General features: G+C 41.7%; 1 protein-coding gene across 2 annotated transcripts in view; it reads left to right on the plus strand.

Annotated features, from left to right (window-relative positions):
• Positions 1–25,650, plus strand: part of LOC128695331 (neuron navigator 2-like) — a 1,199,990-nt gene that overhangs the window by 528,954 nt on the left and 645,386 nt on the right. For both annotated transcript variants that reach the window (XM_070095407.1, XM_053785832.2), the window contains one exon: positions 4,526–4,578. In XM_070095407.1, coding sequence (XP_069951508.1) covers positions 4,526–4,578 — 53 coding nt within the window. The remainder of the gene's footprint in view (positions 1–4,525; positions 4,579–25,650) is intronic.

The raw sequence follows: 25,650 nt of genomic DNA on the forward strand, positions 1-25,650 counted from the left end.
CAAGAGGAAGTTTCAAGTTTCCTCCTGAAGACAGAGGTTTGTTGGTAATACATCTTGTTCTCTGAGGGAGGGCATTGAAAAGTCAGGGTCCTTCTGAACTTATACAAGTCTCTCTTATTGCACTCATCGTGCTCCATTTTATTGGTGGTATTCTGCAGCATCGAACCCAGTCTCCAGGTATGTCACAGTATTACTACAAGAAAAGACAACGTGAATGTCACCTTGGAAACAGTCAGGACCTACAGTTAGGAACTCGCGGAGATTCCATACTACAGAAGCCACCAGATTCTATATCAATTACTCCATCGATTGCTTGCGAAAAGGGATGTTGATTCAAAGAATTGGAGCTAGCCTTCCTTGTATCAAACCTTATTTCCTCAGACATTCCTGGAGCTGTATGACCCCTACCGCTTTACTGCTTTCCCATGGTTGTAGTAATCTATCAGTTATTTATTTTGCTCCTGAAAAAGGTCCCTTCTTCCAGAATACAGCCAATCCTTGAGATAGACAAAGAGGATGCAACCAGTCCACGAGATACATGGGCATAATAAAAGAAAACTGTATCAATATCCGTGGTCCAAGACTATTCTTCTTATACGTATTTGATGTGCTGTTACACTTTAATTACACTAGTCAGAAGATTTTTTAAAATTCTGTATGTTTTACATTTCCATTTTATTTGTCTTCCATTGCATGTAATGTTCCAGCAGTTGCGAGAGGCACAATCAACCTGCTCTAAACTCATGTTGCTCCAGGTTGTACAATTGTTGTGCCACCTCCTGTTTAGCAATTTACTTTTAAAAGTCTTAAAAATTTTCAGAAGTGAGATGTGGGTGCCATTGGTTATATTATATTACATTTGCTTTGTTACCACTTTTGTGGAGTGGGGCTGTATCATTTAATTTTATTGACTGTGGGATGACATCTGTGTCCACACTCCGTCTTCAAGGGATATTTATTTATTTATTTATTTTACATTTTTTCATGAATATGAGTTCCACAAGTCTAGGCCTGCATGATACCTAAAGAATGATTTCGGGGGTCACCGCCCCCGCTGCCCGGGGCAGAGTGACTTCAAAGCCGAGCGAGGTTAGGGTTATATTGTCAGTTTTGGGTCTCATGAAAATTTCATTTGGATTAGTGTAATTTTCATTGTCTTTAAGCATTGGCCTAGTAATGGCTGTGCTCTTTGCTCTTTATTTTGCTTATAAAACAAAATTTGTTTGATTTCTTCTAGTTTCATTAATGGCTGATTGTTCCCTCTTGTCTCTCCTGGACTCTGATGCATTCAATTTTAGCTCATTTTTTCATTCTCTCTAGCTATTATGATAAACACAGTTGAGAGGTTCAGTGATTCTTAGTCTCCTGTAGAGGAAGTATCTTTCTCTTTCTAACTTGCCTTCTTTACTTATTTTTCTTAATGGTATGAATCTGCAACACACTTATACTGCCTCGTTTATCTCTCACACTCTTCCTGTTCCCTGGGAGATAAACTTTTAGGTATTCATGATTTCTGTTTTCTGTGTGGACAGTCATGACAGTAGTAGTGTATTTACTAGTTCTGAGAGGCCAGAGAAAAAAGTTTAAGGAAGAGATGTCGACTAATATTTCTGTAATCCTTACAAATACACAGTTTTGTCTTTTGTCATTTACTCAGTAAGGAAGGTGGGTTTTGGAGTCTAATTTTCCTGTCCCGGCCCATAATATGTATGGTGTTGAACTCTGTGATACTTGTAATAAGTTACGCATTTAATACACACCACCTGTTAACGACAGTATATATTTTTTACCCAGTTGGCCGGCGAGTTGCCAGCAGCAACAGCCTGTTTAACTAGGCAAGCACCAGACGGGTTGGTGGTTTCTGGTGCCTAGCCATGCCAGATCTGTGAGTAGGAGAGTGTTGGTAATAAACGGTGTCATGTAGTAAGCAGAATGTTTTATGGGAATTGATTTGCTGTACTGATGATACAAGCAATCCCTGGAACACACAACCAAGTTACAAGCAATTCCTGAAGTACGCAACCTTTATATAACCAGTTCTTCAAGTACACAACCTTGATACAACCAATTCCTGAGATACACAGCCAAGTTACAAGCAGTTCCTCAGATACACACCCAAGTTACAGGCAGTTCCTGAAATAACCAAGATACAAGCAATTCCTGAGATACACAGCCAAGACACACGACCAGGATACAAGCAATCCCTGAGACTCGTAACTAGATCACCTTTCGCTCACAGACGACAGATGCCAGAGGCTCCAAGTGTTAGCCTTAATTCTAGACTTCATATGGCACGCGCAACAGGGGACAGAAAAAAAGGAGATGGCAGGATGCAAGAGGGAGGGAGAGAGGGATGGATGGATGGAAGGTAGGGGCATGAAAGGGTGAGTGGGAGGGAGGGGAGAAAACGGAGTGAGGGAGGGAGAGTAGATTTAGATGCCGTAACGAGGAGCAAAGAGGTAGGGTGTGGGGGAGAGTCGTAATGTGAGGTAAGGTACGAGAGAGAGAGGGAGGGAGGAGGAGGTATAGAGGCAGTAAATTACATTATGGCGGAAGGGAGAAAGGAAAGGAAAACACCTAAAGATGAAGCAGGGTGCCAGGAGGGGCGGAGAAAGGGGAAATTTTTTTAGCTTCAGATATGGGATGATGCAGGAGGGTGAGGAATAGGGAGATGTGGGATGCAGCAGGAATAAGGAGACATGTGAGATGCTGCAGGAAGAGATGGGTAATGGCTGCTACACGAAGAGATGCATAAAGGCTGCTACAGGAAGTGAGGGATGTAGGATGCTACGGAAAGTAGGAGGAATATGGGAGGCTTTAAGAGGAAGTGGGAGGGATTGTCTTCATATGTGGGAGTGAATTTTTTTTAATGAAAACTTGGATACATATTCAGTGTGTTGTTGCACTATTCCATATGATAGTTACATAGCGAGAAGAGGCTAGCTATGTTTCCCTATCATATTCCATTACACAGTATGGGTTTTCTACATCGAGTAATATATAAAATGTAAACTTGAGGACTGGGAGACTGTAGCAGGCCTGTTGGTCCAGACTTACTCGTGTACTTGTCCAACCTATTTTTAAAGCTACATTAGGTTTTAGCTTCAATAATGCTACTCGGGAGTTTGTCCCACTCATCCACAACTCTGTTGCCAAACCAGTGCTGTCCTGTATCCTTTTTAAATCTACATTTTTCGAACTCGAACCCATTGCTGCGAGTCCTATCATCGTTAGTTATTTTTAGCATGATATTTATATCCCCTTCATTTCTGTTTTCCATTTATACACTTCAGTCATATCCCCTCCTAATTCCGTGCCTTTCTAGAGAGTGCAGATTCAGCGCCCCCAGTCTATCTTCGTAGGAAAGATTTCTAATACATGGGATATATCTGATACAACTTTGTCATCCTTCTATGTACGTTTTCCCATGGCATTTATGTCCATTCAGTAATGAGGTGACCAGACCTGTGCAGCATAATCTAAATGAAACCTAACCAATGATATATGGAGTTAAAGAATAATCTGAGGATTCCTGTTATTTGTACTTCTTGATATGAAGATAGGAATTCTGTTTTCTTCCGAGGGAGAGTATAGGAGGCTGCGGATAATGAGAGAGAAAGTAGAAGAAAAAGCAAACACGAGAACAAGCTAGTAAGGTCGACTAGGTACGGATGGGTCCTGGTGGGTTGTCATTTATGGTTCAAGAGAGCTATGGGTCGTGTGCGTTGGGGAAAGGGTAGTAGGGGACCAGGTGATATTATGTGTACTATCTTCAGAAGCGGATCCTTGTAATTTGTTCACAAGGGAGGGCGGAGAGGAGATGAGTGTGAGGTGGGTACGAAGTCAAGGACATGCCAAAGAAGAGAGAGAGAGAGAGAGAGAGAGAGAGAGAGAGAGAGAGAGGTGAGAGAGGCTGATTGATGGGGCTTTGTTAGGAAAGGTTATTTAGAGTTTTATCGTTTTTATGAGTTTTCATAGTGGATTCATTTAATCATGTACACCTCCATGCGCTTGTCATAAAATACATATTAATAGTTATATTTAAAGTTGAGGATGTTTTTGTCCCTTTATCATAATTGACGTTGTTTTCATAATGTAACTGGTGAAATATTGCAGTATCGGCAGCGAGTACAAAAAAGTACGAACTGTTGGCGATTCTGTTGCGTTAGTTTGTTGCAGAGTTGTCAGTTTTTCCAGTGTTGAATAATCTAGTGCACGGTGATTGACCTGTAATGTATGCTTCGTTTTAATCAGATATATTATACGATATTTGGATTGCTTGCTTTTTAATAACTATTATTTGGCAGTTAATGTTTTTGTTATTCCGTTAATATTGACTAATTGAGTTTCTAAACTCCATTTCAGGAGAGAAATGCCCGACATCTCAATATTTCTTGTTAGATGAAAAACATTATTTTTTTTTTTTTTTTTTTTTTTTTTTTTTTTTTGCAAAATTTTCAAGTTTTTATTTAGATCTTTACATAATTACACTGTGATGTCTAACTCACTTGTTTACTTATTTCAGCTGGTCAGAAAGTACCTGATATTAACAAGAAGCCAAAAAACTCAACGCAAATGGTGAGTATCAGACATTTTTCAATAGCAGTAGTATAGTGACTCACGAAATCGTATTTGCACGATTACAAACAGATCACAGAACGGGTGGGGATCGAACCAAGTCATGATGCTGGCTTTGAGGGGACCTGGGTTAGAGCACACCACAGTCATGCTGGTGGAGGATTTGTCTGTAAAAACTTGCATTTGCGATCACAGTGTGGCCCATGCTAACATTCCTGTGGTGTATAGGAATATACCTGCTTGGATGAATCGTGTTAGGTCGGCTAGGGTAAGTGTTAACACACCGGCCTGTGAGTTTTAGGACTCGCCTGCCATGGATTCGAGCCCCACCCGATCTGTGATTAGTGGTAAAGTGAGTCTGATTAGTCTTGTAACTGTAAGGATCTGAAGGTCTCGGGAAGAAACGCCTCTTCTTCAGTACTCAGTCTTCTGTCTCCCATCTTCTTAAAATTCTTCAACTACCTGATAAAGTATATGCCCGATGAGATACCTTTAAGTGGTTGACTGATTTTTTTTGTCTTTCTCTATAGTTTAGTTCATAACTTGTGAACAGCGCGTCTGACTGGCTTGAGCATATCAACACTGATTTACTGGACCCGGGAGAGGGTTCATGCAACTATTGGCTTGAGTAGGTACCCTTTAATCATTTGGGTCCAGTAACTATTAAAAGCCTCTTCTGATTGGCTTCTGACATTCAGCACTGGTGTATCTTAATTAGACTTAAGTGGAAAGTGTTATTTTGGTGTGTAGGTGCTACCTTTGCCAATTGTATATAAAATAGTATGAACATTTTCCCACTTTATTCATGGTAAATATATACGAATTACTTGATTTGAACGGCTTCAGTCTTAATGGGCTGTTACATCTTAAATATATATATATATATATATATATATATATATATATATATATATATATATATATATATATATATATATACATATATATATATATATATATATATAATAGCATCCGTTCAGTTTAATGTGTAACTGAAAACTTCACAATTCATTAACATGGTTATAAAACGTGGAATCGTTAGATTCTTGAGCCGTACAAGTGTAGGCTGCTTCTCTTCATCATCAAATTTTCAACCATAGTGGGTTTTAATGAAAGAAAGTTTACTATTCATTTTGAGTTGTGAATTTTAATGTTAATTTTATTGAACAAATTGTGTTTTCTTTGCAGTAAAGGAAGGAGACATTGATCAGCTTCAAACCTTAAACTCCACGGTATCTTAATTAAAATTTAGTTTGTATTGATTTTAAACTATGTAGATGCCAATTTTATTGAAACGTAAGATTGGGGTTTCTTAAAAAAAAAATCTTGTAGGGTTGTAGAGAATTTTAAGTAGATGGTGAAAAGAACGCTGAAAAATAATGAGAACTCGGGTCTTCATGACGTTTTTAAGATTTCAAGATCTCATAGGTTCATATAAAAGTATCCCGAAGAAATACCTTTTAAGTGGTTTTGATTTTTTTTTCCTCCGAACCTTCGTAAATACGAAGAGAGAGTTTTATTTGATCAGCTTAAAATATTCATTGCTGGTATACTGTAATGGTGGAATATGTGAGAGATGCCTTCTGGTCAATATTATAACCTTTTCTGGTCGACTTCCCCCTCAAGGAAGGTTCCTTGATGTTGGTGAGGGGCTCTTAATTTAGGGAATTGGATCTGTGCTCCAGTTCCCCGAATTAAGCCTGAATGCCTTCCACATCCCCTCCCCAGGCGCTGTATAATCCTCCGGGTTTAGCGCTTCCCCCTTGATTATAATAATAATCTGGTCGACTTCAAGCTTTCAACACCTACGTAGATAAAGGTTGGAATTGATATTGAAGTGTGTAAGTATCATTTTGCTAATTTAATTTGTGAAGATGTATTTATGCTACGAGACATTTGACAAATTTCCATTGCACGACTTAAATATTAAGTGACAGTCAGTGCGTCTTGCAATCTTGGATTGTTGTATTGTGCGCAATAACTGGAGAATGCTGCTTCCGGTCGGTTTTAAACTTTAAGGACTTCTTTGTGGTCTTGAGTGGAAGCTTCTCGTTAATCGACTGTATAAGTCACAATTTGCCAGTTTAAACAAATTAGCTTTAAAGAATTGGTGAGTTATTAGAAGGATTATACCTATAAATTTTACACTGTGTAGGTGCAAATTTACCAATATACAAATAAAGTCTAGTTCAAAAATTAGAACTGGATTTCTTACAATAAATGGAGAATGCCTTGTCTGATAAGATTCAAAACTTCAGTGCTAGTGTATCTTATTTAGAAGGAGACTTCGTATTTTAATGGGCTTCGTAACCTCTGATTTGCTAATTTTATTAAAACATTGTTGTATCACACTCTTCTGGATTACTAAGAAATTCGACTATCAAAAAGAAAAATTATACAGAAATTTAAAACATTTCAGACATACTCTTATGTAAATTTTTACGCAGTTCCCTTTAGTCATTTAGGAGGCATTAATTTTTATCTAAGACCTGCAACAAATATTTAATATTAAGCTAAATTTAAAATATTGTTTTACGTTGTTCTGGTCTATTATGTGGCCTCTCATAGTAGAATAGATTGTGAGAGTTTCGTTAAGATCATTGTATTGTTTTTGTGATAAAACGGGAAAACAACTCCACTCGTAAAATTCCTTAATTAAGAAACCCACGAAGTGTTGCTGAGTGCCACATAAGAAAGCATATGAATACACTCGCGCGCACATTCACACGCACAGTCAAGTACACTTACATACGGGAAAGCATTTGATGCAGTGCACGCAGGAAAGATTTAATACATTACCACAGTAAAGATAATACCAGAAATTAGACGAACAGGCAGAGTTAAAAGATAGTGTGTTCCAGTGAGTCAGTACCTGACTGATATAAGGCAGAAAGTAACAGTAAGACGAGAGTCAGAATGGGCAGTATTAACAATATGATTCTGAGACAAGTATTAGGATCGCTACTGCTGCTAATATACATATATGATCTAGCAGAGGGAAACGAATCCTTTGCGTGTCTGTTTGCAGATGGTAAGCTAACAAGAAGAATAAAAAAAAGAAAGGACAGTGACAAACTTCAGAAAGGCTTCAAACTACGGATGTGAAGCGAGTGGTTTCTCTTGTTCAACCTGAATAATTAGGTCACGCGAATTGGAAAAAGGGAGGGCAGACTAGACACAAAGTACGGCATGGGTAAAGGAAAGTTGCAAATATTAGATTGAAAAAGCCCTGGGGAAAAAATATTGCCAGATATGCATTGAAGATATTGCCAGATATACATGTAAACCTTATAACACTAGTAGTATATGCAAGATTGGCAGACTTTAGAATAGCATTCAGAACTTGAATAAAAACTGCTTCAGAACCTTATATACGACATATGTTAGGCCAGTTATTGAGTAAGTGTCCCAGGCTTGGAACCCACAACTGATCAATCACAAGATGCAGCTCAAAAAAGTTTAAAAGATTTACAACCAGTACCAGAACTGAGAGAAGTGGAAGGAACTGATCCTCACGACCTTGTTAGAGAGGACAATAGGAGGCATTGCAGTATGCAAAATCCTAAGGCAAACTGTTAACACAGATAGGGATAGATTAAATTAGGAAAAAAAAAGTGGAAACTAAAGACACCGGTGAGCCACAGAAATGTAAAGAAAAACACTTCTCTAGTCTCAGGGTGATTAAAAAGTGGAATGATTTGGATGAGGCAGCAGTTAAGGCAAACTCTATACACAGCTTCAAGAGTTGATAATGATAACGTCCAAGAAGCTAGACAACAGTAATGCCGTTCAAAGTAGTCTAGGATGTAGGGCCAGGGGCCGAGTGTCGACGCCATCAAAGAACCCGGCGAGTACAGTTTGATAACGCACACAGCTGGCCAGGAGCTGTGAATCGACTCGTGCAACGATGTATAGGTGAGTATACACACGCACACAAAGGAGACACGATGCTAAGAATCTATTTCTGCAACCACATATAGGTGAGCACATATATAATCAGAGGAGGTGGAATAGTAGCATCACTAATCAGAAACCAGTGGATTTTTGAGATGAGAGGAATGAACAGAAAGGAGGTAAGTGACTGAGGGACCCAGTGGCTATAGCATTGATATACAACACACCATTAAACAGCGGGAGACCAGTACAACAGTAACGGCGGACAAAATACTGGAAGTGACAAGACGAGCCTACTGAGCATGCAAAACTATTGATCGTGGGAGTCTTGAACCACATGGAAATACACTAGGTGAATCTGGAGCCACAAGGGGGACCGAAAACATGGAAGGTACGATGCTTAAGGTGGTGATGGAAAACTTCTTGTCATCATGTCAGAGAGACAACCAGAGAAAGAGGGGATGAACCAGCAAGACTTGATCTTGTGTTCACCCTAAGTGACTTAGTCATGAAGAACATTGAATAAAAACGACCCCATCGGTGAGCGTGACCACTCGGTCCTGAGGTTTGATTATCTTGTGGAAGTAAACCAGGAGAAAAATACTGCACTGGAAGGAAGAGTGAAACCTGACATCAAAACAGGAAACTACCACACCACCTAGACTACTCTGATCGGTATTAATGATTTCTGGCCGCTTGGGCCTTAATATCTATGAACTATTTATCAGCCACAGTGAACAGTAGAGAAATCCCAAGAGTTTTCGTAATTTTTCATATCATGATACGAAAAATCACGAAGAGCGGGAGGTTAGCTTCGTTCCCAGGAGCCGGGCTAAATGTTCCGGGTTCGATTCCCAGCTGGTCGCAGTATTGTATTTTTTTAAAAATCACTTTGGTCTGTACATGCATTAAAACAAAACACACACACACACACACACACACACACACACACACACACACACACACACACAAAAACACACAAACACAACAAAACACAAATATATATATATATATATATATATATATATATATATATATATATATATATATATATTTATTATTATTATTATTATTGTACCCACGAAGGAGTGGCAGTGATCAATAACAACACTGCGACTATACAAGGAGTCGAACCCATGCTGCTTTGGGCCCCTCATGGTGAGCCAAAGACATATGACGCTCTAGTCCACGGGACTACACAATCCTCAAGAAAGACGCACCCAGCCCCAAGCTAGGTGTTGTACCCGTCATCCTAGGACATAGGGTGGTGTGGATGCTTCTGAGCTAATTTCATTCTACTCCCTGTTTGGTGTACTAGCCCAACGAGCAATAATGTAAAATACTGATCGTTGGGCTAGTACACCAAACAGAGAGTAGAATGAAATTAGGTTAGAAGCATCCACACCTGTATGTCCTCGGATGACAGGTACAAAACCTAGCTTGGGGCTGGGTGCGTCATTCTTGAGGATTGTGTGGTCGCGTGGACTAGAGCATCATGTTTCTTTCGCTCACCATGAGGGGTCAAAGCAGCATGGGTTCGACTCCTTGGCTAGTCGCAGTGTTGTTATTAATGTGTGTGTGTGTGTGTGTGTGTGTGTACACGTACTCGCCTAATTGTACTCACCTAATTGTGCTTGCAGGGGTCGAGACTCAACTCCTGGCCCCGCTTCTTCTCTGATCGCTACTAGGTCCTCTCCCTGCTCCATGAGCTTTATCATACCTCGTCTTAAAACTATATATGGTTCCTGCCTCCACCATATCACTTGCCAAACTATTCCACTTCCTGACAACTCTCTGGCTGAAGAAATACTTCCTAACATTCCTTGACTCATCTGAGTCTTCAACTTCCCATTGTGACCCCCTGTTTCTGTGTCGCCTCTCGGGAACATCCTGTCTCTGTCCACCTTATCTATTCCTCGCAGAATTATGTATGTCGTTATCATGTCTTCCCTAACCCTCCTATCCTCCAGTGTCGTCAGGCTGATTTCCCTTAACCTTTCTTCGTAGGACATTCCCCTTAGCTCTGGAACTAGCCTTGTTGCAAACCTTTGCACTTTAATTTCTTGATGTGCTTGACCAGGTGTGGGTTCCAGACTGGTGCTGCATACTCCAGTATGGGCCTAACATACACAGTGTACAGTGTCTTGAACGATTCCTTATTAAGGTATCGGAACGCTATTCTCAGGTTTGCCAGGCGCCCGTATGCTGCAGAAGTTATTTAGTTGATGTGTGCCTCCGGTGACGTGCTCGGTGTTATGGTCACCCCAAGGTCTTTCTCCCTGAGTGAGGTCTGTAGTCTTTGTCCACCTAGCCTATACTCTGCGGTCTTCTTTGCCCCTCCCCAATCTTCATGACTTTGCACTTGGCATGGTTGAATTCGAGAAGCCAGTTTCTGGACCACATGTCCAGCCTGTCCAGGTCTCTTTGCAGTCCTGCCTCATCCTCATCCGATTTAATTCTTCTCATCAGCTTCACATCATCTGCGAATAGGGACACTTCAGAGTCTAATCCTTCCATCATGTCGTTCGCATATATCAAAAATAGCACTGGTCCTAGAACTGACCCCTGTGGGACCCCGCTCGTCTCAGGCGCCCACTGTGATACCTCTTCACGTACCATGACTCGTTGTTGCCTTCCTGTCAGGTATTCCCAGATCCATTGCAGTGCCCTCCCTGTTATATGCGCCTGATCCTCCAGCTTCTGCACTAATCTCTTGTGGGGACCTGTGTCAAAGGCCTTCCTGCAGTCTAGGAAAATGCAATCAACCCACGTACGTACGTGTGTGTGTTTGTGTGTGTGTGTGTGTGTGTGTGTGTGTGTGTGTGTGTGTGTGTGTGTGTGTATGTATGTATGTATGTATGTATGTATGTGTGTATGTATGTGTGTGTGTGTGTGTATTTGTTTCTGGTAAATTTACAAATGTGAAAATAAGATTCATAAATTATTAGAGAAAGTATGCGAAGGGTAGTGAAGGGGAAGAGAGAGGAAGGGTGTGAGGAGGACCATATATTGTATGCAGATGGTGGTGGCAGCGAGAGTCGGTACTCATTCCTATGCATGGAGGACCTGCTTATAGGGAATGTGAGGGCGTGATAAGAAGCCCCGTCTCTGGAGCAACATGTCTTGGAATACACTACAAGAACATGTCTGGGAATACACTACAAGAACATGTCTGGGAATACACTACAAGAACATGTCTGGGAATACACTACAAGAACATGTCTGGGAATACACTACAAGAACATGTCTGGGAATACACTACAAGAACATGTCTGGGAATACACTACATTGGCGAGTCTTGGGATACACAAGACAAATATTATCAGCTTATAATTAACCTTCAGTGGGTTGTTCTCATGCTTGTGTTGGGCACTGAAAAAATAGTGCTGCCTTACCCTCCCTCGGATCAAACCTGATTACCTAACAGGCACTGGAATAACAATATGTGGCCACCTGGGTGTTACCAAAAATTTTGTTAAAAACGATAATAGAGCAAGTGTAGAATATGTCCTGCCACTTTCTGAAGGTACTTGAGAAGTGACTTTCTTCCTCGTTGCACTTACCTTTGCCACTTCACCCGCTGTAATACTGCTGCCAGAGAATTAGCAGAGGGAGAGGAGGGAGCGAAGGCTGGTAGAAAATGGAGATGGTAAAAACGAGGGAGGTATATGGAAGGTAGGGAGGGGATGCAGTTAGAGACATGGACGATGGAAGGGAGATAGGAAAATGAAAGGTTGAACAGGTAAAAAGAGGAAAGAATTATCTCCAGTGTAGCATCCTTTAATATAATAAATTCCCAGTATTCACCTTTACGACTACCTTATCACTTTTTCGATTCATGTGCATAGACGCCTTCGCTGACAGTTGCGTCCATTGACAACCTCACTCCTGCCTTTCCTTATTGCTTCTGATGTAACTGTTTGTTTGATGCATTTGTGTTGTATATACTTGATATACTAAATATTTATATTGTACCTTTGACCGATTTAAGTTTTTTTTTTTTTTTACCTACACAGTTTGGTCAGAGGCCATGCTTATAGTTGATTGCCTCTTCAGTCAGGCTGTGGCTTTTAGCTGCCCGCTGGCCCACATATCCATCACAGCCTTATTGATATGGCAGTAATTCACTTGCTCCGGAAATATTTCTGCCCCAGTGAGAAGCTGTGTTCCTCAAGGCACGATATTCACCTCACCTTTGTTTCTCATTTTTATATCCGAAATTGACAAGGACATAAAACATAGCACCGTAACTTCCTTTGCTAATGATTCCACAACTCTTCGAGAGTGGCCTCGATTCGATCGAAGACAACGAATCTTTAGGCAAATATAAATAAAGCCTTCCAGTAGACCTAAGACAGCTATATAATATTTAACAAGAACAAGTTTCAATTGTTCCGCTATGGAAGAATGGAGGAAATAAAGACTGTAACGGAGTATAGGACAAATTCAGATTATTCAATAGATTAATTGAAAGTCCCATTTGCAAGACGTAGGAGTAATGATGTCGAAGATCTCACATCCGAGGATCACAGTGATGTTGCAATTGTTACAACAAGCAAAATAATAAGCTGGATAACGAAAAAACTTTTAAGACAAGAGCTGCAGAGCTGACGATGATACTCTTTTCAGGCTGGAATACTCCTGTATACTAACGACTCCTTTCATGACAAGCGAGATTGCTGAACTGGAAAACAGAGAGAACTTTCACTGCTCATATACACACACCCAAGCCTCTGAACTACTGGGAAGGCTTGAAGTCCCATCAACTGTATTCCTTGAAACGTAGGCGAGAAAGTTAACACGGTGCTCTCTAATTGTGCCCATGGCACCCCTGTTTTACATTTGATTTATTTTACACTTCCTCTCAGATTTTTCACTCCGGTACGTTGTTATGATTGTGTGTAGATTTAAGACCAGGCTCTCAAGTATGTTTCCATGTAAATAATATTACGTACTTTTCTCCAGAGAGTATATTCCAAGTATTTTGAGGTATTTCGTGTAGTTTAAATGTTGCATTGGATCTGTGTAGGCAGTAAATGATGTTTGTGTATGTTTCGAGCTCTGATACCTCTCCTTCGTTGAACGAAATTGTCAATACAAAATATCCTAGACGTGAGAGTACACTTGACTGCTCTTATTTTAAAAATCCCCATATCCAACATGTCATTTTTCAGGCCTTTGCATCATTTTCCTTATTGCATTCTCTTCTATATGACAGGTTATCTGTCCTTAATTTGCGTTTTATGAGACGAACGTCCTGTGCTCATTTTAAGCTCTTCATTCGTTCCATTTGTAAGTAGTTACAATTTGTCACCATTGAACATCATGTTTTCCATTGCCCACTGGAATATTTTCAATCTTCGCAGCCGAGGCGACGTTCATGCTTATTTTCATATCGTCTGCAAATGATGATGCGAAACTGTGACTAGTTTTGTCTAAGTTCACTATGAGGATTAGAAACATTCAAGGCGCCTGGAGTACTGAATTTTTTAGTTCTGCTAAGATGAGATTTTTGTTTTCCATCCTCCCACTCTTTTGTCCTGTTAGAAAACTGAATATCCACTTTACTTCTATGCCCTGTTATTCCTGTTGACCTTGTTTTACAGGGTATCATTCCTTACTTAGTATTCCAGTTGTGAATTATAATAATTCCTTTCAAAGGTCACACACACACACACACACACACACACACACACACACACACACACACACACACACACACACACACACACACACACACACACACACACACACACACACACACACACACACACACACACACACACACACACGCAAGGCAAGGCAAGAGTATGATGAGAGCAATAGAGCGTTGGTTGACACACTGGCTGCAATGGCCAGAAGAGCTCATGCATGCAGGGCAAAGCTCCTGATCATGGGTGACTTTAACCACAAGGAAATCGATTGGGAGAACTTGGAGCCACATGGGGGCCAAGATACATGGAGGGCTAAGATGATGGAGGTGGTACTGGAAAACTTCATGTACCAACACGTAAGGGACACTACAAGAGAGAGAGGAGAGGATGAACCAGCAAGACTGGACCTAGTATTCACCTTGAGTAGTGCAGATATCGAGGACATCACATACGAAAGACCCCTTGGGGCCAGCGATCATGTGGTTTTAAGCTTCGAATACACAGTAGAGCTACAAGTGAAGGGGGAAGCAGGAAGGCCAGGGCGAATGAAGCCAAACTACAAGAAAGGAGACTAAACGGGAATGAGGAACTTCCTGAACGGGGTTCAGTGGGACAGAAAACTGGCAGGAAAGCCAGTTAATGAGATGATGGAATACGTAACAACAATGTGCAAGGAGGCTGAGGAGAGGTTTGTACCCAAGAGTAACAGGAATGATGAAAAAGCCAGGATGAGCCCATGGTTCACCCAAAGGTGCAGGGTGGCAAAAACCAAGTGTGCTAGGGAATGAAAAAAGTATAGAAAGCAAAGGACCCAGAAGAATAAGGAGAGCAGTATTAAAGCCAGAAATGAATATGCACAGATAAGAAGGGAGACCCAACGACAATATAAAAACGACATAGCAGCGAAAGCCAAATCTGACCCGAAGCCGTTATACAGCCACGTCAGGAGGAAAACAATAGTCAAGGACCAGGTAATCAAGGAGGAGAGAGAACCAGAAATGACCGTGAAGTATGTGAGGAACTCAACAAGAGATTCAAAGAAGTGTTCACAGAGGAGACAGAAGGGGCTCCAGAAAGACAGAGAGGTGGGGTACACCAAGTGATGTACACAGTACACACAACCGAGGAAGAAGTGAAGAGGCTTCTGCGTGAGCTAGATACCTCAAAGGCAATGGGGCCGGATAATATCTCTCCATGGGTCCTGAGAGAGGAAGCAGAGGCGCTATGTGTACCCCTAACAACAATATTCAATACATCTATCGAAACAGGGAGATTGCCTGAGGCATGGAAGACAGCAAATGTAGTCCCATCTTTAAAAAAGGAGACAGACATGAAGCACTAAACTACAGACCAGTGTCACTGACATGTATAGTATGCAAAGTCATGGAGAAGATTAATCAGAAGAAGAGTGGTGGAACACCTAGAAAGGAATGATCTCAACAGCAGCTAACATGGTTTCAGGGACGGGAAATCCTGTGTCACAAACCTACTGGAGTTTTATGACATGGTGACGGCAGTAAGACAAGAGAGAGAGAGGGGTGGGTGGATTGCATTTTCTTGGACTGCAAGAAGGCGTTTGACACAGTACCACACAAGAGATTAGTGCAAAAGCTGGAGGACCAAGCAGGGATAACAGGGAAGGCACTACAATGGATCAGGGAATACTTGTCAGAAAGACAGCAGTACGTGGCGAGGTGTCAGAGTAGGCGCCTGTGACCGGCGGGATCCCACAGGGGTCAGTCCTAGGACCTGTGCTGTTTCTGGTATTTGTGAACGACATGACGGAAGGAATAGACTCCGAAGTGTCCCTTATTGCAGATGACGTGAAGTTGATGAGAAGAATTCGTTCGATCGAAGACCAGGCAGAACTACAAAGGGATCTGGACAGGCTGCAGACCTGGTGCAGCAATTGGCTCCTGGAGTTGGGGGAAGGGCAAAGAAGACCGCAGACGGAGTACAGTCTAGAGGGCCAGAGACTACAAACCTCACTCAAGGAAATAGATCTTGGGGTGAGTATAACACCAGGCACATCTCCTGAAGTGCACATCAACCAAATAACTGCTGCAGCATATGGGCGCCTAGCAAACCTCAGAACAGCATTCCGACATCTTAATAAGGAATCGTTCAGGACCTTGTACACCGTGTACGTTAGGCCCATATTGGAGTATGCGGCACGAGTTTGGAACCCACTCCTAGCCAAGCACGTAAAGAAACTAGAGAAAGTGCAAAGGTTTGCAACAAGACTAGTCCCAGAACTAAGGGGTATGTCCTACGAGGAGAGGTTAAGGGAAATCGACCTGACCACAGAGGACAGGAGAGATGGGGACATGATAACGACATACAAAATACTGAGAGGAATTGACAAGGTGGACAAAGACAGGATGTTCCAGAGATGGGACACAACAACAAGGGGACACAGCTGGAAGTTGAAGACACAGATGAATCGCAGGGATGTTAGGAAGTATTTCTTCAGCCACAGTGTAGTCAGGAAGTGGAATAGTTTGGGAAGCGATGTAGTGGAGGCAGAATCCATACATAGCTTTAAGCAGAGGTATGATAAAGCTCACGGTTCAGGCAGAGTGACCTAGTAGCGACCAGTGAAGAGGCGGGGCCAGGAGCTAGGGATCGACCCCTGCAACCTCAACTAGGTGAGTACACACACACACACACACACACACAGGGTGTGCGTGTGCATCTTCTTGGACTGCAAGAAGGCCTTCGACACAGTTTCTGACAAGAGATTAGTGCAGAAACTAGAGGATCAGGCACGTATAACGGGAAGGGAACTTCACTGGATCAGAGAATACCTGACAGGGAGGCAACAATGAGTCATGGTGCGATGAGGTATCACAGTGGGCACATGTGACGAGTGGCGTCCCACAGGGGTCGGTCTTAGGACCAGTGCTATTTTTGGTAGACGTGAATGACATGATGGAAGGGATAGACTCAGAGGTGTCCCTGTTCGCAGATGATGTGTAGTTAATGAGGAGAATTAAATCAGATGAGGATCAGGCAGACCTTCAAAGAAACCTGGACAGGCTGGACACGTGGTCCAGTAACTGGCTTCTCGAATTCAACCCTGCCAAATGCTAAGTCATGAAGATTGGGAAGGGCAAATAAGACCGCAGACGGAGTATAGGCTAGGTGGCCATCGACTGCAAACCTCGCTCAAGGAGAAAGATCTTGGCGTGATTATAACGCCGAACACGTCTCCGGAAGCACACGTCAACCAGAGAACTGCTGCAGCATATGGGCGCCTGGCAAACCTGAGATTAGCATTCCTATACCTAAGTAAGGAATCTTTCAAGACACTGTACACGGTTTACGTCAGGCCCATACTGGAGTATGCAGCACCAGTTTGGAACCCGCACCGGGTCAAGCACGTTAAGAAATTAGAGAAAGTGCAAAGGTTTGCAACAAGGTTAGTTCCAGAGCTAAGGGGAATGTCCTACGAAGAAAGGTCGAGGGAAATCGGCCTGATGACACTGGAGGACAGGAGGGATAGGGGAGACATGATAACGACATACAAAATACTGCGTGGAATAGACAAGGTGGACAGAGACAAGATGTTCCAGAGAGGGGACAGAGACACAAGGGATCACTCTTGGAAGATGAAGACTCAGATGAGTCACAGGGATGTTAGGAAGCAGTTCTTCAGTTATAGAGTGGTCAGGAAGTGGAACAGTCTGGCGAGCGATGTAGTGTAGGCAGGTACCATACATAGCTTTAAGACGAGGTATGATAAAGCTCATGGAGCAGGGAGAGAGGACCTAGTAGCGTTCAGTGAAGAGGCGGGGCCGGGAGCTGAGTCTCGACCCCTTCAAGTACAATTAGGTGAGTGCAATTAGGTGAGTACACACATACACACACTCACACAGGGCCAGGAACTGTGAATCGACCACTGCAGCCACATGTAGGTGAGCACACACACGAAAAAAAAAAAAAGGCCAAGTGTCTTTCGACAAGTGCCTTTGACAATTAGTAACTAACATACACCACAGCCATAGATAGCTGTTGTAGAAGCATTAGTCGCTTTTACTGATGTTTGTGTTCAGCAACTACATGAAAGCCTGTAGCAGCAGCGAGTGACAGTTTCTTCAAGAACAGCAAGAGTTAAGACAGTCTTAGGTGCCAGAATTTTCAAGAACGTCAACAGCATCACCGTTTGAGCACCAGTTGCTAAAAGAACAGCAACAGCAACTATAAAGTTATTTTTTTTTACTTGTGTTCTTAAGTGTTGTGATATCTTCCTTAGTTTCATTATTTTGTGTTATTTCTCATATTTTAGTTTCATTATTGTACTGTTCATTTTCTTGCATTATTCTATCATTTTTGTGCTAATGTTGTGTTAATGCATTCATTGTTTCTTTCCTCAGAGTCTTAAATCAGCATTTTCGCATTGTATGTGATGTTTCGTGTGATTATTTATGCAGTAACTAATGTTTTTTGTCATATTTTTTAATTTTGTTGAACAAATTTACTCTTAGTGTAATTAATTAAAGTACAAGTGTTCTTATTGCTCTGTTTGAGTAATGGTTTGCCTAAGTTGAAATCAAGAGTTAGTGTTCAACCAGTTAATTCTTGATATTTTTTTCTAAGCTATGTTTCTTTGTGTGTGTAATTCTTATTGATTCATTGACTAATTCTGCAATGACCTTTGTGCAATTTGTTCTGCAGTGATTAAATTTTGATTCGTAAGTGTTCATTTGCAATTGTGTTAAGTATATTTCAGTGCAGACATTCACAGTGTGATTCCAGTATATCCCTTTAATTATGATCTTAGTGCATAATATTTTAATACTGGTGTGCCTTTTTTTTTTTTTAGATGTTTTGTTTTTGCATAAGATTTATTTATTCTACTTTGTTAATTTTTGATTGATTTATCATTTATTATTGAATTCTTTATTGAATTGAGAGTAAAGACAACTCATCTTGCTATTAATTCAAATTAAAGTAAGATTTCCCTTGAATATCAAAGTGTTGCCTTATCTTGTCAAGTAAATTTTAGTGAGTATTCCTTGCTCTGCAGTGTGTCTTGTACATTCTCATTACTTATGCAGATTAGTTAAGCTTTTTTTCGTATATTCTCTTTTATTCTTTTTTTTTTTAATTATCGTGTCCATTCTTTGCAATCATGTCTCAAGTAACTTAGGGCGATAACTTAGTGAATTTTGCCAGTCAAAGCAATAATCAGTACAAAATCCTAATAATCCCTTACCGACTGACAGACTAACCCAGACCACGAGACAACGGAGCTTTGCTCGCGACCCGTATGATGAAACGCGGAATCCAGCTAATCTTGATGCGTGGTTTACTGCCATTCGTGCTAGAGCGAATGCCTTAGTGGATGGTCCTCCATTGGAGAACTTTATCATCAGCATTGGGAAAGAAAGTCTTGCTAGATCACAAGCCGCCGTGCATGTCTCTAACCTGCTTCAGATGAGTGAGGATCTCACTACGTGGACAGAGTATGAGAAATTAATACGTAATTATCTTAACCCAGTGAGTGACCCGTACATTGTCCTTAGGGAACTAGTGTACGCAATACCTAGACCAGAGGCATCATTGGACGAATTCGCGCTTCGTTTAAATAACCTTATGTCCTCATTTATTAAAGCAGGACAATCTTCCGACTTCCTACCTGACGAGGATAAACGTTCTCTTGCGTCGGTTGCGAAATTAGCAGCTTTTAGATCTATCAAGCAGTTAGTGCCTCCTGCTTCCATGTATATGTACAGCTCCAGTCCTCTAACTGCTAAAATGGCGCCGCTTTCAGCTCTTACTCACGTGCGTGAGTTGCGTCCTGAAGGCACCTTCCCTTACCGCAGGTCTACATCTGCTGTGAACCATCCAGTACCACCCCTTGTTTGTGCAACAGCGAAAAATTCCGGTAGACATCAGTCACGTTAGTCGTCCAAGGCTAGTGAAACGAGCCATTATCCTCGTAGTGCTCGCAGTGACTACAGTAATCATAGGAGAACGTGCTATAACTGTGGCTACAGCACGTTCTTCTGCTATGATTACTGTAGTCACTGCGAGCACTACGAGGATAATGGCTCGTTACACTAGCCTTGGACGACTAACATGACTGATGTCTACCGGAATTTTTCGCTGTTGCACAAACAAGGGGTGGTACTGGATGGTTCACAGCAGATGTAGACCTGCGGTAAGGGAAGGTGCTTTCAGCTCTTACTCACGTGCGTGAGTTGCGTCCTGAAGGCACCTTCCCTTACCGCAGGTCTACATCTGCTGTGAACCATCCAGTACTACCCCTTGTTTGTGCAACAGCGAAAAATTCCGGTAGACATCAGTCACGTTAGTCGTCCAAGGCTAGTGTAACGAGCCATTATCCTCGTAGTGCTCGCAGTGACTACAGTAATCATAGCAGGAGAACGTGCTATAACTGTGGCTACAGAGGCCATGTTGCAGTCAATTGTCCAGGTAGTAACCCTAAGAAGCGTCATACTGATGACGAATTCTAGTCAGATTTGCCTTATTGTACATATCACAGAATATATGGACATGATACATCTGAGTGTAATGCGCTGTACAATAGTAAACGTTCTAGATCCTTCCGAGATCGCTAGTACCGCAGTAACGAACATGGAAGCCGAGGTCGGCGTCCAAGACTTATCAAAGCCAGCCCCAAGCGCGGCCTTCACCTTCGGGGGAAGTCGAGCGCCCGTGTTCCATCTCCCCATGGTGACAGTAGGTGATAATGAGTACACCATCCCCGTTCGTAATTCCTTAGATGCCTTAAGCACTCTAGAGAACGATAATCTCGTTGATGTTGCTTCACACGTCACTGACGATGATGATTACAACCCTCATTTTTGTTTGCACATTACTTCCAATGCAACGATAGGTCCCTTAGTACAAGCATCTGTTCTTCATGCGCCCGTTCATGTGTTCATGGACTCTGGTGCGCAAGTCAATATTATCAGGTCTAGTTTGTTCTAGGATAAGCAGTTACGACATGTCCTTCTCGTAGAATCAACTCCTATGTCTTTCCTTAGTGGAGTATCTGGTTCTCACCTGAGTGTCCGAGGTCGGACTTCCCTCACCTATTCTATCCTTCCTTTGTTGTTGGCCAGATCAGTTTCCATGGTGATATACTGGGATTTGCTTCCGAGAGATTTACGCATTGTGTTTCATCCTTACCGATGGCATACCCAAATTGATGACTTGATTGTACCATTTTGGGGTCACCAGCTTGGATCCGAGATCTGTCATACTGCCGCAGAGTACGAAGTTCGGATAAGTCCTTACAAGCCAGTGCATTTTCCAGTAGAGTACCCAAGCGATCAGGCACTGGTAATTCTGTCACTCATGTCTGTGTTCCACCTACAACTTCAGGCATGCAAGATAATGTCCAGTTGCCTCAGGTGTCCGAGGAACCTCAGACTACCCCTAGTGCTGAGGCTATCCCTGCAGTGCCTGCTAGTTCAAGTAGTAGTTTCTCCACAGGGGACGCCTTGTTGGAAAATGATTACTTTTAACTAGTAATGCCATCTCTTGTTGATGTTACAGGCCGTCTGCAGAAAGGCGTTTCTGTCACGGCTAGTGCCCTCACTAGTGTGTTGTTGTCCCCGTTCCAGATGGTGCTAACATCCTAGTTGACAGTGATTCCTGCAAGGTAAAGAGTTTGTTGAGCCATCCTTACATGTTGTAAGAGATAATAAGATCCATTTCTTCCTGGCTAACACTTCTGGTCACAGTATTCGCCTCAGAACAAATACCAATGTTGTTGACCTTGTTTACTATCCTTACCCTGTCTGGGTAGAGGATGACCTGTCACCTGACCAATGGGTCGTTGCTATTTCAACAGGGGAGAGTCCATCTACTCCGCCGGATCCGTCTATCCCACCGCTGCCACCAATTGTCGTATGGGTACTTTATGGAGATAAGGGAGTAAGGAATACACTTGTTGGTCAGTTGGTAACACGTATATTGGCAGACCCGTGAGGGGAGAGAGCCCAGTCTACCTGTTCGGTTGTATGCCTGAGGACCAAGTGAGAGCGAGACCTTACATACCCTACTCACATGGGCATAGTCTGGTGATGTCACAAACTAGCCACTGAGCCTAGCTGAAGGGATCCTATATATAATATGGGTGATACAACTTAGGATATACTACACAAGTGTATTACATAGGAATTCAGTAACACTACTGACAGCAGCAGCAACTATGAAGTTACTACAAGAACAGTAACAGTGTTAAGTCAGAGCTCCTGCAAGAACATGTGAACCACCGACCATCACCACCCATCACTACCACCACCCCCACCCACCCACACCACCACCATCATTGTTCCGGGGGGGGGAGCTGTGAGCAGCAGCAGCAGCAACGTGTAGAAACAGCACAAGGCGCGGTTGGCGTCATTAGCTAAAGTTAGTAGCACAGATAACGCCACTGGAGCCATTTCTACCCACTTGAGTAATGGAGAAGCAGTGTCTGGGGCGCCTTACCCGCCCCCACCAGTTTCCCTACCAGCACTTTGCACCCACTCCACCCACCACATTGACATCTTAAGGGCACTCCACACCCCGTTCAACCACCACTACACTGTTCAACACTCAGTCTACCTTCTTTATTAATAGTCAACACTCACTGTAGCCTAACCTATACTCCATACTCTTTTGTATCCATCACGATCCCCTCAACCCGCCATACCAACCGTCTAAATACTTAACTATCCCATTATCCGCTACAACAACGTTATTAGTACTAGGGATGAGTCGATAACAAAACTTTTGCCTATATCGATACCCAGTTTAAACCGATACCACTATCACCAAAATTATTCAGTACCACCGATACCGTTACTTTGGCACATCTTTAATTAATGCCCTTCATACATCACAGCGCTCTAAACATCTTCACTAACCACACCAACGAAATCTTATCTTTCTTAATGTAAATTTATTATCTATATGCATAACATCACGTAACAAACATGTTTACATCAGAGTTTTCATGTTTTTTTTCGCTCGTGTTCAGTCTGGCTCTCCCTCACCAGTGTCCAGCAGTAGTCGACCATCAAACTGATCATCAGGTTTCCATAAAATCTCTTTTAGAACCATGATGGCTGTCATTGGGAAATTGTTCACCGTGGGGTTCTATTTCATAGAAACTGTACGTGTTGAAACAAAACTAAGTTCTGATTTGAATTCAGTGTCCCGATATTAGAAACACGTGTTTTTAAGCGTAAACTGAACCTTTATTGGCCAATGTCATAGGTTACCTTTAGTGCATTTACGATGGCAAACAAATTAGTATGTACCGTAGAAGCACAGTTGTTTAAATCTTATGCTTAATTCAAAATGGGTGCTATAGTTCTTATCTAGGGAAGTTATAACAAGAACAGATGCAGCCCTGTCAGTAAACTCTAAAGCCATCAGTGTATATAATTTGCGATACCTTCTTACTAACAGGAAAAAAAATCTTGAGCAATTGCCTTTGCGAGTGATTTAAGAAAGGAACTACTTGTGATGGGCTTCTCGGGAGTGGCTTGCTTAAAGATGTGTGATATTGAAAGAATGAACTTCCTTGGAGGGGTGAAATGCTGTTGTTGCCTAGAGAGAGATGCAATTTATACAGGTTATAGAAATTAATGATTAAGAACGTGTGCAAGAGTTGGGTGTCTTCATTGTTGAAACAAAGCCTTCAGAATTATTCTTGGATCTAAATGGATCGTGAAAACATTTAATTATATTAATTTCTATGTTTAAAATGGTATAAAATACGGACAAGTTGATGATTAAAACACATGTACAACATTCGGGTATCTTAATTGTTGAAACGTTTCGCCTACACAGTAAGCTTCAGTCAAATACAGAGGCAGCAGGTGTAGTAGTGAAACGAAGATGATGTAATCAGTCTATGAATCTTGGAGATATGAGGTGATCAGTCCCTCAGACTGGAGAAGTATTCAGTTCCTCTCTAGAACGATATGAAGCAGACCATGGAGCTGAACTCTTCTCCAGGCTGAGGGACTGACCCCCTCATATCTCCAAGATTGATGGACTGATTACATCATTTTCGTTTCACTACTACACCTGCTTATTCTGTATTTGACTGAAACCTACTGTGTAGGCGAAACGTTTCAACAATAAAGTTACCCGAATGTTGTACATGTGTTTTAATCATCAACTTGTCGGTATTTTATACCATTTTAAACATAGAAATTAATAAAATTAAATGTTTTCACAATCCATTTAGATCCAAGAATAATTCTGAAGGCTTTGTTTTGCATTAGCTTCAAGGTCGGAAAGAATTTTCCTTAGACCACAACAACTTGGCTAGACCACTACCACATGGTTAGACCACTACTACATGTCTAGACCACTACCACATGTCTAGACTACCACATGTCAAGACTACCACATGGCTAGACCACTACTTCATGTCTAGACCACTACCACATGTCTAGACTACCACATGTCTAGACCACTGCCACATGTCTAGACCACTACCACATGGCTAGACCACTACCACATGTCTAGACTACCACATGTCTAGACCACTGCCACATGTCTAGACCACTACCACATGGCTAGACCACTATCACATGTCTAGACTACCACATGTTTAGACTACCACATGTCTAGATTACCACATGGCTAGACCCCTTTGACACGGTTTTAAACGCCATGGAAGGCAACCAAAACGCCCATGTATTGTACAAAGACTGCAAAATTCTGTGAGTATGGCGAAGTAGTTGCAAAAAAAAAAAGTGACCTGACCTCCAAAAGTCACCGAGGTGTTCCTTGACATTACCTAAACTTGTCACTAAGGTGTGCCGTCAACTGACCTTCAATTTGGCCATGATAAACAAGAGTAACCTACACTTAAGGTGTATTGTGAAGATGTCCACTGACTTGGCCACTTAAAATTATATGTATATAATCAGCGTAATTATCTGATTTTTTTCTTGCGGTTATTATTAACTGTTGTAGTTTATTATAAATTATGGTCATTCTTTAGAATTATTAGCATGATATCAATTATCCATAACGGTGATCGAGAGCAATTAACATTAATAGTGTGTACGCTATACTAATTATCAGTATTCATTATCTACATGATTATAACCCGTCAAACATGCATCGAATTAAAATTATAATGAATCATTCAACAGATTATTACTACTACTACTACTACTATCACCACGGGGAAGAAGTAAACCCGTAGAGATCATATTATCTGGGGAAAAGAAAATAATGTTTAATCCGAGGTAAGTTAACCTCTTGTTCCTTGGAGTAAAATCCCTTTATCAGCATGCAGGCATCTTCCTTGATGGTTGCCATTTGGAGAATTATAAGGTTGTGTGCAATAAGGAAATTGACAACGCTAGTGTTACACTATGTGGTGTGTGTGTGTGTGTGTGTGTGTTGCTTGTGACGTGTTCATTGGAAGTGTTATCAGTTTGATGTGACAAGTGTGAGTGATGAACTAGTAACATTCCCTAGCCTGATTTCTCTCTCTCTCTCTCTCTCTCTCTCTCTCTCTCCCCAACCTGTT

This window comes from Cherax quadricarinatus, chromosome 50 (assembly GCF_038502225.1).
Source record: "Cherax quadricarinatus isolate ZL_2023a chromosome 50, ASM3850222v1, whole genome shotgun sequence".
Taxonomy (NCBI): Eukaryota; Metazoa; Arthropoda; class Malacostraca; order Decapoda; family Parastacidae; genus Cherax; species Cherax quadricarinatus.